The 16,342-nt window shown below is 31.7% G+C and overlaps 1 protein-coding gene across 7 annotated transcripts in view; it reads left to right on the forward strand.

Moving 5' to 3' along the window:
- The window catches only part of LOC143257006 (dmX-like protein 2), a 202,811-nt gene that overhangs the window by 68,055 nt on the left and 118,414 nt on the right, over nt 1-16,342 (forward strand). For all 7 annotated transcript variants that reach the window (XR_013031661.1, XR_013031660.1, XM_076515072.1 and 4 more), the window contains exons 21-23: nt 6,921-7,033; nt 10,983-11,482; nt 12,131-12,422. Coding sequence is in view for 5 of the 7 variants with exons in the window: in XM_076515072.1 (XP_076371187.1) it covers nt 6,921-7,033; nt 10,983-11,482; nt 12,131-12,422 (905 nt within the window). In the remaining 2 variants the exon portion in view is untranslated. The remainder of the gene's footprint in view (nt 1-6,920; nt 7,034-10,982; nt 11,483-12,130; nt 12,423-16,342) is intronic.

Genomic DNA, 16,342 nt, shown 5'->3' on the forward strand with positions numbered 1-16,342 from the left:
CTGATTTACAAAGATATCTCTAAATACATAGCTTATACATAAACTAAAATGTATTTTCCATTGCTCTACATTCAGATATTTAGATGAAAAACAATTTTACTCTTACTTTTTAAATTATTGCTGGTTCCTTATCAGTCTCTCTGTTAGCACTAATGGTGAAATCAGATTCATATATCAGCATGTTGTAAAGGGTATCTTAGATCAATAATTACTAGTAGTATGGCTTCTAAGTGAAATGTGCCAAGCATTTGGAAGAATATTGGTTTTTCAAAACTCCTATGTGCTCGAGGTCAGGATTTGCTATTTATTTTGGTTTTTGCATTTAGAATGTTTTAATTGTTTTTTGGTTTTTCTTTCTTTTCAGTGGCTGCAACCTTCAGCAATTTTTTGCATATGCACTTTTCAATGATATTTTTTAAGGACATTTTGTTCAAGCCAGTTACTTGGGCCAGCTCCTTAGCAATATCTTTAGTAAGAACCATATGACGATCTTACTATTCTGCTTGCCTCTGAAATTAGCTGTGATGTGCATATAAGTTTTAGTAAGGCTACTTGTGTCATTAATAATCAACAGAGGTATCTTTTGTATAAGGTTGTCATTTACTGTCTTAATTCTTGCAAGAAACTGCTTTGGAAGCTGGCTGATATAATTGAATCATTGTTTTTGTGTCTTACATTGAAATAGGCTTTACATCTTCTCTGAGCCCACCGCTAGTACAGCGGTATGTCTCCGGATTTACAATGCTGAAATGAGATGTTTGATTCCCCTCGGTGGGCTCAGCAGATAGCCCCTGTGGCTTTGCTATAAGAGAACACACAAACACACTGTTCTCTGAATCCTGAATGTATGATTTAAACTACAAATATCTTCTTTTAGATTTTTTTACCCTGTTTATTATTATCAGCATTATAATGAATTGCAGTTCTGGCTATGTTTTTGCTGTAAAATTCTGTTTTTAATCTTAACTTATATTTTCCATATTCTTTATCTTTGAATGCTATTTTGTGCAAAGGTTAAGTATGTCTTTACACAATAATATGCACATTACATTTTTTTTCACATCATCCATATAAAAGTCTTTTCATAACCATTAAACACTTAAGTCATCATATCCTACCAGTTTCTTGTGAAGAATGTTACGAGTTTTCTCATTTTCATAGAAGACTTCTATTGTTATGTTCAATTCCATGGTTCTTTTGGAAACTGGATGGATTCTTTACAATTTATTATTCCTTTCCTTTCCTTTTCTCATATCCTGTACATACATCCAACAATATTTCGTCCTGATCACCAAAACACAAGTTTTTTGGTTTTTTTTCATTCTTTGCTCAGTTATTTCTGCAACCAAAATTTTTGATGTATAATGGTTACCATAACTACTGGTACTTTGACAGTCCATGGTGTTCAGGCAACACCAAACTGTCCTTCTTGCTTGTCTTTTTTCTTTTTTTTCCTGTGCTGTGCCATCTTGTAAACTGTGGTCATAAACACTGTTCACACTTTTGAAAAAAAAAGTAAGTTCATAGTGTTTTTCATACTATAATTCTTATGTTGGCCACATTGGCCCATAAGATGATTTTTGTAGCCCATAGACTCCTCAAGAAAAAAAAATTGTTTGGGAAGTTGTGAGAAATGTGTTTTTATTAATGACAATTACAGAAAAACAAATATTTTAAACAACATATTATAATTTCAAATAGACTTGTATAACTATTCTAAATTCTCAAGAGTAATTTATTGCTGAACTATTATACAAAACATGTTCTCTCTCTCTCAGTTGCAAGGTTAGTCTAGAGCCCTAATCTTTCCATTTCATAAAGAATTAATATTGTTTATTTTTTGCATTGCTCATATGACATGAAATGCAAGCTGCAATTGGTTACTTTTTATTTTAGAACTCAAGCTGTGATTGGCTGGTAGTAGTGTGTGATGCTGCAGAAAGTGCTTCTACTTTTTTGGATTTGATTAGTTTATCAGTATCACTCAAGGGGTGTCATAATACTTATGTTTACAGCTCTCAGTAACCAAAAATATATTAGATGACTTGTAAATTGGACCTCAGAATGAATATCTGCAAAGAAAAGGTTTGAGGGACACTGGACATGTATCTTGAATTGGGAGGAAAAAATATTTTTTTATTGGAAAGAATAGAGAACTGCAGTGTCTTTCATGTTTGTAAACCATTACGATACCAATGGAAAGCAACGTCACTTATCATTATGACACATAATACAAGACAGTATTACTAGTATATAGGAAAATCATTGACTAATATATCTTGAAGGACTTAAAACATTAAAAACAAAAATGTTCTTTAAGTATACAAAACCTTGAACTGCAAGCTTTACAGCATTGTACAAAGTCACCTTGATCCTTGTGTAAACTGAAAAAAAATTGTTTAGAGGTGGGGAAGTTTTAAAACAGTGTGCACTTGTATTTGAGGATGAGAAGATAGTTAGAAATTTTGAAAGTGTATCTTTACCAGACTGTAGCAAGGAGAGTAAATAGAATAAATGAACATGTTTTCTCCAAACTAACATTTATTGTTCATAATTGTAATTAATTTTTATTAACATTGGATGAAAGTCCAGTTATTAATAACATTTCTTGAATGCTGAAGATTTGTTAATGCATAAATAATTCTTGAAGGTGCAACCTTTGGATAGCAGTACAAAAGGATCTGACACTTATACAGCACTTGTCTTTGTTATTAAGAAATATGATGAGTTTTGTAAGTGCTCCTGCACTGTGACTCAGAGCATAAAAACAACTACCAATAATATGGGATTAGTTGGTTTCCTTGAGAAAAATGAAATGGATACTATCACTCTTCACTATGTCATATACTAGGAAACATTATGTGGGAAGATTTTAAGATGAGTAATTGGCAATATTGTCAACCTAATAAATATTATAGGTGTTGGTAACAAATCCCAAAGGCATAAAAAATTCATACTTTTTTTTTTAAAGTATTGAATGTATAATTTAATTATTTAGTATTGCACTTGAATACCAGATAGCTAAGATGTCTTGAGATGCTCCAGAAAGAGCAAATTTGCAATACATACTAACAAACTGATCAATTTCAGGATAAAGATTACCTTTGCTCCTTGGCATTCCTGACAGTCAGAACTGACCATTTGAATGTGCTGAACTCGAGACTGTGAGGAAAGTGGCAAAATGTCTTCCAGTTGGTGGGATGCATTGAATATATTTGAAAGAAACTATATGTATTTAATATGTTTCACAAAAAATATTATTACCACTTTTCTTCTTGCTGTGAATTGTTGATAGATGATAGCACAGTGAACTTTCCAACCTTTTAAGAAAAAACTTAGAATATTCCTTCTTAGTTGGAAGAAAAATTAGTTGGCTTTGACATGTTAGTCAAGTTTTGAGCTGCTTAACAATTTATTGGAAGTTACTGTTAAGACATAGCCATAAGATCTTCAATTATAAGTATGTTAACTCAGTCTGATCTATTTTTTAACAAAATAAAGAAGTCATTATTGCTTCAGGATGTTTGTTTCTAGGAAGCATTCCTAAAACTTTGCATTCAAAAATGCATTCAATGTTTAGAAACATATTTTAGAAAACATTTTTTCCTGTGACGAGATAAAATAAATAAATAAAATTGGACGTGGAACATGATGAACAATTATGCACTCAAAGCATGCCTTTGTCTTTCCAACATTGATGTTGATTTCTAATTGCTAATTAAAGAAAAGCCCCATTGCCAGCATTCTCATTAATAGGTAAGATTAAAACAAGAATAATATTTATTATTCTCTCTGGTTAAGCTAAAGGTTATGCCATGTCTCACTAACAGGAAAGACTAAAATCATAATATTTATTTAAATGAATAGGCAAGGCAAACATTAAAAGACAGCATTGTATCAAAGCTTTGTGATTATATTAAAAATGTGTGGCTTATAAAACTAGATTAAGAGTATCCCTTTGATTTGGAACACCTGAGATTTCTATATTATAAGGTTGCTTACCATCATCATACTTCCTTCATATCTGATGGAATTGTTAATGGTGAGGATCTGAAGAGAAGAGAATTTCATACTGCTGTGAATAGCATTTCCAGCTGCTACAAGTACACACTCTTTAGATATTGATATTATTCTCATTTGTGAGAGTGGTACAGAGCTAGCATCAATTGTTTATTTATAGTTATCACACTTGAAGAAATGATTTTGTAAACCAGACTTGTGCTCTTCAAATTATAAGCAACTACCTTTGGTACACTGCAGTGATATAAACAAGTCATCTAAATTTCATAATGAAATTCATTATGTGAAAAGTTATTCAGCTTTTTAACTCTTGAAGTTTATCTTCTAGGTGTGGAAGGAATTCAAGTAAGAAAAATGCCGAGTGTTCTCCAAAAGACAAAGAGAAATAACATGTTATATAGTAAAATGTTTCACTTTATGGTAGCATCTTTTTACTATATAAATTTACAGTGCGATGTTAAAAACCAATGAATAACCATATTTTGATTTTTAAGAATATATTTTAATAGTTTGAGATATATATTTCAAACATATTTTCAGTCCATTATTTTTAATAATTGTATGTAATTTATTTCTTCAAACACTAATTTGCAAAAAGTATTTTCATAGGAACCAATGAATAATTTATTTGGAATATTTCGTAAAGCAGCAATTGTTACACAAAATAAGTGTATAAGCTGAAAAAAATGTGCATACCACTGTCCCAGCATGTGGTTAATTCTTTGTTTAAATACATGCAATACAGAAAAAAAGAATATTATGATATTGTTTGAAATTTGAGAATGTCAGAAGACATTTTTACAGAAAATAAACTTGGTTCAGTACTGTACTTTATTTCTGTAACTCCGTAACTTTTATGGTGCTATTTTATAATGCTTTTTCTCACTATACTTACTCCAAACGTTTTTGTTTGTTTTTTATTCTTTAGTACTATCACCAAGCTGAACATTACATGCCCTTATGAACTGTGTGAAGAAAATTACATATAATGTATAAACTCTTGGATCTGGAATGTGCATTTGCCATATTGTATAAAAATTGCATCATTGTTTGTTATGCAAAGACAAGATTAAATTGCAAAATGGCTAATTTTAATAACAAAATACAGTGCCATACCAGAAAAATTATTCCCTAGATTATGAAAATAAACATATTGGAAAGATACACGATTTAAAAAATAAATAATTGTACCTTTCACTTTCTTACCAAAGAGATGATGTATGTAGTTCATGTATGTTGTCAGGTAAATGTGAATTTCTGCAGTCATCATCAGGTGGCCTTACTTTTTACCATTGTTTTCTTTCTTGATGTGGATTTTATTTTTTAGATATTTCAATTTTAGCTATCTTCACATCATGTAATTGAAATAACCTCATTAAGAACAGAGTAGTTTTCATGTACAATGTGTGGATCCTACCTTGTGAGCTTTGACCTCTGTTTAATCTACAAATGGCATATAATATCTCATGTTTAATAAATATCACTGAAATTACTTGTAATAAATATCTTAAGAATCTAGTGTATGCATTTTTAGAGTAGAATGTGTGTTATTGCATACTATGTCGTTTGTGAAATTATTAACGCAGTAATTTAATTCTTTTCTTGTGTTGTTTTCATTGTAAGTTCTTGGGAGGCTGTAAAATATATTTGTATAGTAACCAAACACCATTGTGTAAACACTTAAGGGTAAACAAATTTATTATTACATAATATATATGGTATTTACAACATGTTGGTTAACAAAAACTTGCAAATATTTATTTACTTTGTGGGAAAAGTTTGTTGAGATATAACAATGAATGTTTTATCTGCAGACAAACTAGTGTAATCTGTTAAGATGCTGCCTAATATTAGTTTGAGATGGTGTTTAAGTGGGGTGGTTATCTAATAAGATGAATTTTGAAAAGTATTACAACATGAGTAATTTATTAATCTCCATAACATTTATTGCTATTGTGTACATACAAAACAAACAAAAACAAAGTAACTAAAATGGAAAAGAATATCACTATATAAAACATCTTTGACACATTGTATATGAGTTTATTTTTAGTATTTGTCACAAAAGTTATATAATTCTGTTCTATTGGATAAAAGAGCTGTTTACTTCTGATGGACGTTGGATAATCAAGAACAAATCAAAAATTCATTTCTATAATTCTTTGCTGTAACTGATTGATTTTTAATTTTGTTGATTAGACCAGTGGGTGGAAAAGAACACTGAACATAGCCACATATGAATTCTAATTTGAGTAAATAATCGTGTTTATAATGACTAATTCTAGTTGAACATAATAATGCTGCTATGGTGGTGTGAATTGATAATGTTTTTGTCTTTAGCTAAATCTTAATTATAAAGATTTATATTTGTTGAAATAAGCTAAAGGTAATACTACTAATAAATTTTGTGATGACGAGAAAACCCACTTGTGATAAAAAAAAATGTAAAAATGGCTGGTATGGGTAGAGAAAACTCTATGTATAGGAGCAAACAGAGGAGTGAACCTGACAATGACCAAAGAAGGTCAAAACGTTGTTCACTTCTCTACATAGTTTTCTCTACCCATACCAGTCATTTTTACATATATACTAATAAATTTATTAATTTTCTGAACAATTGTGTTATCTCCATTTAATTGCAATATTGCAATACAAAGGGTTGTTTCTTTGGTTAGTTTTGTAACAGCATTGGTCAAAGTAATTTATGAACAGAAAATAAATAATATGGTATAAAAGTGAAATTTTCATATTTAAAGCCATTGTGAATTTGTTTTTTCTTAAAGAAAAAGGAAAAATGTATTTCTAAATTGAAAGTTCCATCTTTTGTAGAAGTATGTGTCAATGTTCTGCTTTAGACAATTCTTTCAATACTGAAAATTGTTGGGTATTTTTGAGTATAGATTTTGGAGATGTGAAACTAGAGAAACAGAAGATTCAAAAGAGCTGTTCAGATACATATGGTTAGAATGGGAAATGATGTTGAAGAGCACATCAAGTGCCATCGACGTTCCAGGTACTCTAGCTTTCATTAGTACTAAACCAGATAAAAAATAAGAGTGACCTTTTGTCTTTAGTTTTAGCTGTTTATTAAATTTTCATTTTTTTTGGAAAATGAAAAGTGAACTGTATTTTCTTTATAGGTATTTGCTATATGCAAATTTATATTTTGCCTTCAAACTTTCAGCGGCAGTGGGAATTCTAACCGAAACCAAAGTTCACATCTGATAAATGTAAACAGAAGAGAGATCTATGTAAATTACTTATGATGTTGTCATTGCTCAGGCAAAGTGTAATTTTTGTAGCCTTAAATGTTATTTTGTTACAGAGCTATGAATAGACAACCAGACTCCTCTTTCCATGCCCACCTGTCACATTTTCTTTCATAAATTGCCAGTAAACTTTCTGGCATTCAGTGCTACAGTATTTATAACTAATAGAAAGCAAAGTTTGTCAGTTATCAAATGATCATTTCATTGTTTTTTGTAAAGAGAATTGTTAATTTCAGTTCTGTTTCAAGCTTGAATTCTCATGGTAAACTCATTGAAGAGTTTAGATGAATTTTTAACTGGCTTTTGTTGCATACTTAGAAAACCAGAAATATGGTGATAGTTATAAGGTATTTTCTTCTTTTTGCACATTATTATTTTTGGTTTTTTTGTGTGCATTTTTCAGTAAAATTTAGCTTAATGTTACCATTAGTGTAAACAAAAAGTATGGTTAACTATCATTGATAGCTGACAGCAAAAAATAAGTAGGTAAGTCCTTTTCTTTTTTTCATGTGTATTCTTATTGAAATACCTAAGATGCACAAGTTAGAAACTTTTATGTTAGTTGGCTTAAGGGAAATAAATAATAATAAAATATTTTTTTACAAAGTGAGCTTGTGAGTAGCTCATGCAGTGTAATTTGATAATGTGGGCTGCACTTTTGCCAGTTGACTTACAACTTTTAATGATGCAAATAGTTAAGGTTCACAATAAAATTTAACTATAAATAAATGGATACTGTTATGAGTTTAATGCTACTTAGAGTAAACAAAAGTAGTTTCATATCACAAACTGAAGTCATTCTAGGAAGAAGAAAAGGGTAATTTAGATTTCTTTTGTTTGTTTTTGATAGTTATGAGGTGAACCAAACTGACCAAACTTTTATAAAGATAGCATAGAAAAAATAACTGAAAAAGTTTTATTGAAAAAAACATTTGAAATTTATTTAGAAAGTTTTAGAGATTCGTATAAGACTTGAGATTCTTGAGATGAAGAAAAGTATTTTTAATCTTAACAAGGAAATAATTTACCACTCAGACTAATATAGAGAATTATATATACATTCATGCATAAAACATTAAAAATACTTCATTAAAACAAATTGATTTTGATTTTTACAAAAGACGTGTGATGTTTTCTAAAAGTGTACCAAATTTTATGAAAATACAAATGGTGTATTAAAAGTTATACCATTGTGAGAGAATTAAGGTTATTTCAAAATAGTATATCAACAAACTTATGAAAATTTTGAAACTTAAGAAAATGAAATATTAAACCTTTCACAACAGGCTCAGTATAATGTACACAAATTCATGTACACCTTTGCCCTATTAAGTATTTACCCTATAATTTTGATACAGTGTGTGTGTCTTTACAGAATTTGGCAGACTATTAGAAAAGGTTATACGATTGTTTATCAATCAGATTTTTTTAATGAAATATTTATACCAGACATTTATTTGTGAAAATATCAGATCTGTTTGCTTACTAGTCCAAGTACAAAGTGATTTCATGTTATGATTAAAAAACTATTCTTTGCCCCAAAAATTTCAAATATTATTTTTGTATCTGTAACACCTCCTAAATACATTTCAAATATTTATCTTGACTGAAACTTTGTTACTTTCTATACCTTGTATGGGGTCTTTCAACTGACTGACTTTGTAACCATTGTAAAAAAAATTAGGAAAGAAATATAATTTTACAAAGTTTCAATATATATATATTTTTTTCATGCAGAATGACTGCATAATATAACATAAAAATACGAGTGTTTAATATAAGTAGCTTAAGGCTCATATTATATACAGTTTTTTTCTTATAGACCTATTCATGCCTAGCTTACATTACATAAGTTGTATTGATGCACTGTTCATGAACTCATGTCACTGTATCTAATAATATAAAACTGACCCAGTCTTAGCTGTGTTTTAGTGACTAGTATTTTGTATTATACAGTAACAATTATTTTATATTACACACACACACACACACAGGTTATTACTAATTAGAAATAAGTTAGAAAACTTATTTTTCTTAAAATATACAACAAAAAATGAAGAAGTAAGAAAGTCAGGTGATTAGAGCAGTGTGCAAGCTTTGTAAGGTTCTTATTGTAGTTCGTTGATCTTCATGATAGAGGTTGTTCCATAACAGCTCTAGATATTCTTTTGATAGATTGTTTAGGCAGAGTATTCAATTCAAAGTAAACGATTACCTCTTCTAGCTATGACCTTTGAACTTGGTTGCTGCTGGATATAGATTGCTAAGCCTTCTAAAATTTCTTACTTGGAGGATACCAGTTTTTGTTTTACTTTTTAGGTTTTATATATACAGTTGAATAACCAAAAAAATATAAATAACAATACTGATACCATAGAATTCCGCTATAATTTATTAAGCTTAGTAGCTAAAAAAAGGTCTGAAAAGGTATGAAACTTCAAGCAGTCTAAAGACTTAACATATATCTCCTTAATCTTGTGTCGAAAGGACAAGATAGACTTTTCACAGATTAAAATGGCTGTGAAAACTAATAGGACCACTGTTTCAGTACATAAGCCATATCTCAACAAAATAAGAAGATACAAGGTTCTTCTTTTATATTCTAGCTTGTTAATATTGGTAATTTGAATTCCTAATTTGTACAAAACTAGAGAGTTAGTATTTTGACATTAGAAACGTCTAATTTTAACCAGTACTGCATTCAGCATACCTTATGATTCACTAAAATCTATATTTATGTGGTTTCTCTTAATATTTACCCTTAAATTAAGAAATTGAACTGATATATAATATTAAAAATTGAATTATAGTCTACAGTTTGATTCCAAGCTCATTAACACAAATTATAAAATAGTAGTTCAATAAAAGTTTAAGTACAAGTCCACAAACAGAATGACATGGCCTTTGACCCCTGACCTGTCGGAAAAGTGTTAACTTATCTATTAATGTTTTATGATAAAACTAGGTAGTACTTAACGAGTTTAAATTTTATTACAATTTGATAAAATGTTTCCTACAGTGACATTTCCTTGGTCCAGAAATATTAAAAGTAATAAAACTACATCTATGTAATTTAATTTGTAAGCATTCTTTTTTGAGTGTAGACACTTAAATAAATATATTTTGTGTTGGATCATACTGACTGATTATCCTGTTTATATTGACTCATTTTTAATTGTCAATACATGCATAGGCCTGTTTTGTTTTACAACAAGTAAATAACATATTTTGTAACTAAACAAGTTTAATGACATCTTTACACATTTCATGATGTAATTGTTGCATGCCAATACAAATGTTATAGTCTTGTAATATACCACCACTCATTCTTCATCATGTATCTTTGTTATGTAAAATTCATAAACTAATGGTTAGTCATTTACGTGCTTATCAGAAAATTACTGTAACCGTACCAGTGAAATTGTATGTGAAAATTATTCATTGTGTAATCAATTCTGTCAATTTCAAAGCTAATAAATAGCATTTTAATAGTTTTTACTCGTATAACAGTGATTCAGAAGATGCAAATGAATCGGTGCAAGTTGCAAACGAATCTACGTTCATATCATACACTTAGTCAACCTCTTGAGCTCACATTTACAACTCTTCTCATTCACAAAGAGATAAGGGAAGACTTTAGATTGACACTTTGCTTGTTTTGATAAGTGTTTTGTTGATTTTATTGTTATGTAGGAGTTCCATTGATGGTGAGTTGTGCTTACAGTGGTCGTATAGCTTGTGCATACAAACATGGAAAATCTTTCACAAGACCTTTATCAGAAAATCCTCATGGAAGATATGTAAATGTGAGTGTTGCCATATTTGAATGTGAATCAACTGGAGGTTCTGATTGGATACTGGAAGACACAGTTCATCTGAAGAACATTGAGTTACCTCGACCAGATAGCAGTTTAGATCTGGATTTTGGGTCTCTATACAGTGCAAGTGTACGGAATCGTCGAACAGCTGAAACAATTGTACAAAGGCTTGGGGATGATAATGCACCTTTTGAACATGCACCAAATCTACATAGGCTGTTATCTGTTCCTAGCTTTGCTACACTTCATACACTTCGTCACATAATAACAGAGAAAGGAAACCAGTCGCTTCTCACTCAGAAATCCTTTGTTCAACTTGACTGGGTTTCCACTGAAAATGGTTCTCATCTTCTCACTGTAGGAGTTGGCTCAAAGGTAAGATTTATTTTACTTCCATACTAGAACATTACCTTTTGAACCTTGTATACAAAACATATCTTTTCTAACAGTCTGTGCTGTATTATAAAAAAAATGTAAATATTCTACTAATTTGTACAATACAAAGGCTTTCTACTTGCTGTAGTTTTTAGATAATTTTAAATTCATAAATCTTGAATTCTTTGTAAAATTTGATTATGAAACTTGGTATGAAATTGTTGATTTTAAGAAATAGTATAATAATAGTGTAATAATCACAAATTTAACAAGTAATAAACATGAACTGAAGATATCAGTGTTTGTTTTAATTCAAGCCAAAAATCTCTCTTAAGAGATATATATAAAAAATTATTATTTTAATAAAATTAATTTTTGTAGTATTGGATAAATCTAAGATATGGGAATTCTGGAAAATCACATGCAAAAATTTTTAATGTTATGAAAGTTATATAATTCTTAATATCCATACTTTGTTTAAGATTTGAAAGAAAAAAAATTCAATATTTTATGTTGAAATTTGACTATAGTTTTTTTTGTTGTTTTTTGTTTACAAAGATGATTATTTGAAAAAAATTGGAATTTGTATTCAGAATTGTGAAACAATACTAATATGAGGTTACATGCTAAATGTTTATTCTGCACCAGATTTTGGTGTTTACTCCTGTGTCTACTGAAATTTCTGAAGCTACTACTCAGGCACTAAACACACACAAAGCTGGAATCAGGCCAACCCTACTCAAACAGGCACTATCAATATCCAAGGCTTTTTACCATAATGAGAAAATTCGATGGATGAGGTTGCGGACCACCCAGCTAACTACAACAGATGGTCTTCCTCCTTTACCTATGCAACTGTCATGGGTGCGTAATGGAATTCTTGTAGTTGGAATGGACAGTGAGATGCACATCTATACACAGTGGCATCAGTGCAAGAACAGTAAAGTTTTTTTCCCATATATTTTACAACATCTATATGTGTAAATGGTTGCAAAAGGTTATATAGTATTCTACAGGATGTTCAGAAAGTCACTGTGCAGTTTTATAATCATATTTTATTCAGCCTATTTCAAGCCAGCAACTGTTAGCAGTGTTTAGAAACAAAATAATAAGGATCCAGGCCTGTATTGATGCCAACGGGGGTCACTTTCAACATTGTTTATAATTGTCATTCATATTTGCCTCCTGTATTCTATATTGAAACATGTCTGTTAAATATATAAGTGCACAATGACTTTCTGAACACCATGTAGTATTTCAATTGAATGGTTTTAGTAGTTTTACTGTATGTTTAACCCTTTCTCTATAGGCTCAGTATAATATACTTGAGTTTGTATACACATTTGCACACATTAAGTATTTATGCTATAACTTTTGATGTAGTATGTGTATCTGCAATATTTAGGCTTTTAGTAAAGATTGTAAGACATTTGTACACAAAAATTCAGACTTTTCAATGAAGTATTTTTACTAAAGATTTGTTTTTGTTACCAGTTTGAGTGCAAAGTGATTTTCATGTTATTATTATAACACTATTCTTTGTCTCAAAAGTCTCGAATATTATTTGTAATTTCTGAAACCTCCTAAATACATTTCAAACATTTGTTTTCAATAAGACTATATTTTGTTATTTTCTATACCCTATATGTGGTCTCTAAATTTGACTGACCTCATAACCACCATCAAAAGAATTAGATAATAAATATAAATTATGCTTTTTTTTTGCTCAAGAATGACTACAAATTATAACATGAAAATACAACTTATTTCAATATATATTTATTATATTCACCTTCTAGTCCTGCCTGACTAACATTACAGAACTTGCATTAACACAGCACATGTACACTCATGTTACCATATCCAGTAATTTAAAACTGATCTTTAGTCTTTATAAAGTGGCCCTATCTTAACTATATTTCGGTTAACTAGTATTTGGTAAAATACTGTCACATTTCAATTTGTTACACATTGCACATGTATATAGATTATTACTATTTAGAAATGATTTATTATACATATTCTTCTTAAATATGGAGCAGTAAGTAAAGTAGTAAAGCAAACAATTATCTCTTCTAACTATGACTTTTACACTTGGTTACTGCCTGATGTAGGTTACTAAGCCTTTTAAAATTTCACACATAGAGGATATTACACAAAATGTTTTTGTTTTCTTAGGTTTTATATTTGAGGTTGAATAATAATAATAATAAAAATCATTGAGGTTACTCCCCATGCTGCTTTGATTTCCTCAAGAGAAGTTATTGTTGAGAGGGGTTTAAAGAACATTCCCACATCGGAAATCCTCGTAGGTTTCTACAGCCAAGGTATTTCTGCAGTGCATCATATCTCCACTTGTAAAGACAGAATAATGCTGCCTACAAATAGACCCAATCCATGTGTCTGCCTTGTTTTTGCCACACAATACACCCTTGTAGGCTGTATTCATTATCCATATTTCTTTGGGTCATACCTCACTGTTTGTTCTATCTGTTTGTCTCTCGGAAAGACCTATGATCAATCAGATCTTGATGCTCTCATTAAACAGTTGCCATTTCCCTATTTAATCCTGGGGGACTTTAATGGACATAATCCCCTCTAGGGTGATACTGATATTAATGGGAGAGGCCATTCCATGGATCGTGTGCTCTCGGATCACAACTCTTCTCTCTTCAGCACTGGTTCTTATTTTTATGCACCTTGTTAATCTTTTACTTCTATTAATCTCTCTATCTGCTTCTCTTAACTCTTCTCTCAACTCTTCTCTCACTTTTCTTGGGGGGTTGACAGTAAGACACAGGGTATTGAGCCACATGACTCTGTGGTAGCTGAATTAGGCCAACTAGCTCTTTCACAGCTCTCTTGGAACTTGATTCTGCTGTTGTCTGTATGCCATTTATAGATGACTGCAGTGACTGACTATACTGCTTAATCTGTTCGTAAGACCTAGACATGTTTTTCAAGGTATCTTCACCTATAGTGGAGTCCTGCCTGCCACATGGCATTGGAGGCCCATCAACAGGCTACATTGTGTAGGTATTGCACACTTTTGAAAAACAGCATTGTTTTTCAGCTGGCCTGTGCCCACTGAAAAGCAACTAAGACATCAAACCCAGAAGGATTCTTGGATTAAGTTCATAACCAGCATATCTTGTACCACCACTTCCAAAATCATTTGGGACAAGATTAGGAAGATCAGTGGGCAGTATATTCTGCCCACCTTTCAGTCTTTCTCTCTGATGGCCAGGAAATTGCTGATGGCCAGAGCATCACTGATACTCTTGATGAAAGCTTTTCTCGTGCATCTAGCATTTCTGTTTCACCCCTACCTTCTTGGCCATCAAATCTTGGGCAGAGAGATCACCTCTTTCCTTTCAAGCTGATCATCTTTAAGACTATAATTGCCCCATTACACTGGTTGAACTTAAGCTTGCTCTTTATTGGCCTGGCAGTACATTGGTCATATCTGATTACATTCACTATGAGATGCTGTGCCATCTCTCTCCTGCCCGTGTTGCTATTCTTGTGATTGTATTTAACTGGATCTAGCAGGAGAATGTTTTTTCTGATGCTTGGCAATGGACTATTGTCTTCCATTTATCTAAGCCTGGGAAAGATTCTAGGGTTTCTTCTTTCATTCAGTCGCCTTGACGAGCTGTCTCTCTGAAGTCTTAGAGAGGATGGTTAATACTTGTCTTGTTTGGTTTCTCAAATCAGACAACCTCCTCTCACCCACCCAATGTCGGTTCTGATGACAGCACTCCACCATGAGTTGATTAGAAATATCGATTAGAAAAGCCTTTCTCAAGGAGCATCTTGTTTCTGTAATCTTTGACCTTTAGAAGGATTATGATACTACACAGAGGTGTGGTATCTTGCTAGACCTCCACTCACATGGGTTGTGTATCCGTTTGCTCACTTTTATACAGAACTTTATAATAACCAGCAATTTGAAGTCTGTGTGAGCCCAATGCTTCCTTGTTCTTTTTTGTACTAACTTGGAGTCCCTTGGCTGTGTTTTGAGTGTCGCACTTCTCAGTGTGAAAATTATTGCCATCAATGGAAGTATCTCCTACCGTTAGACATCTTGTGTCAGTCGTTAAGCATGAAGTTTATTGAGCAGCAGCTTCAGGCTACCCTCAATCATTTGTTGAAATAGACCACAGCAAATGGTTTTATGTTTTCTTTCTCCAAAACCATTTGCATGCACTTTTGCTGCCAATGGGGTATTCACCTGATCCTGAGCTCCATCTCGGTGATGTTTTTTCTTCCAGTGGTCTCTGAAGCAAAGTTGTTGATTCTTATCTTTGACTGTAAGCTGACCTTTATTCCAGATCAAGTAGCCATGATTCAAATGTACAAGGGCACTAAACATCCTCTGTGTCTTCTCTTCCACATTTTGGGAGCAGATTTTTTATGCTAAAGACTTATTGTGCTCTCTTTCAATTAAACTGGACTATTGGTCTAATAAGACCTCGGATTTGAAGATATTAGACCCCATTTGTCACCAAGGGGATTTGGCTCTGCAGCAGGACTTTCCACACTACTCCAATCCAGTGTCTGTACACTGAGTCTCATGAACCTCCTCTAAACCTCTGCCATTTGCAACTGTTTTCACTGTATACTTCAAAACTTCAATTGTTACCACAGTATCCCACCTGGGGTTGTGATTTTCTTCCTCAGTGAGCCATGCTTTATCAGAATAGACAGTCTGTCATTATTCCTTTTGGCATTTGTACCTAGGTGCAGCTAACTGAATTGGGGCTTTCCTTGGGTGATATTGTTGTCTCTGCTGGTTAACCCATCCCATTACCATCACACCTGTGACCCCTCAGTGTGAATTCCTGTATGTGGTGAGGG

The sequence above is a fragment of the Tachypleus tridentatus genome, chromosome 1, assembly GCF_004210375.1.
Source record: "Tachypleus tridentatus isolate NWPU-2018 chromosome 1, ASM421037v1, whole genome shotgun sequence".
Classification (NCBI taxonomy): Eukaryota; Metazoa; Arthropoda; class Merostomata; order Xiphosura; family Limulidae; genus Tachypleus; species Tachypleus tridentatus.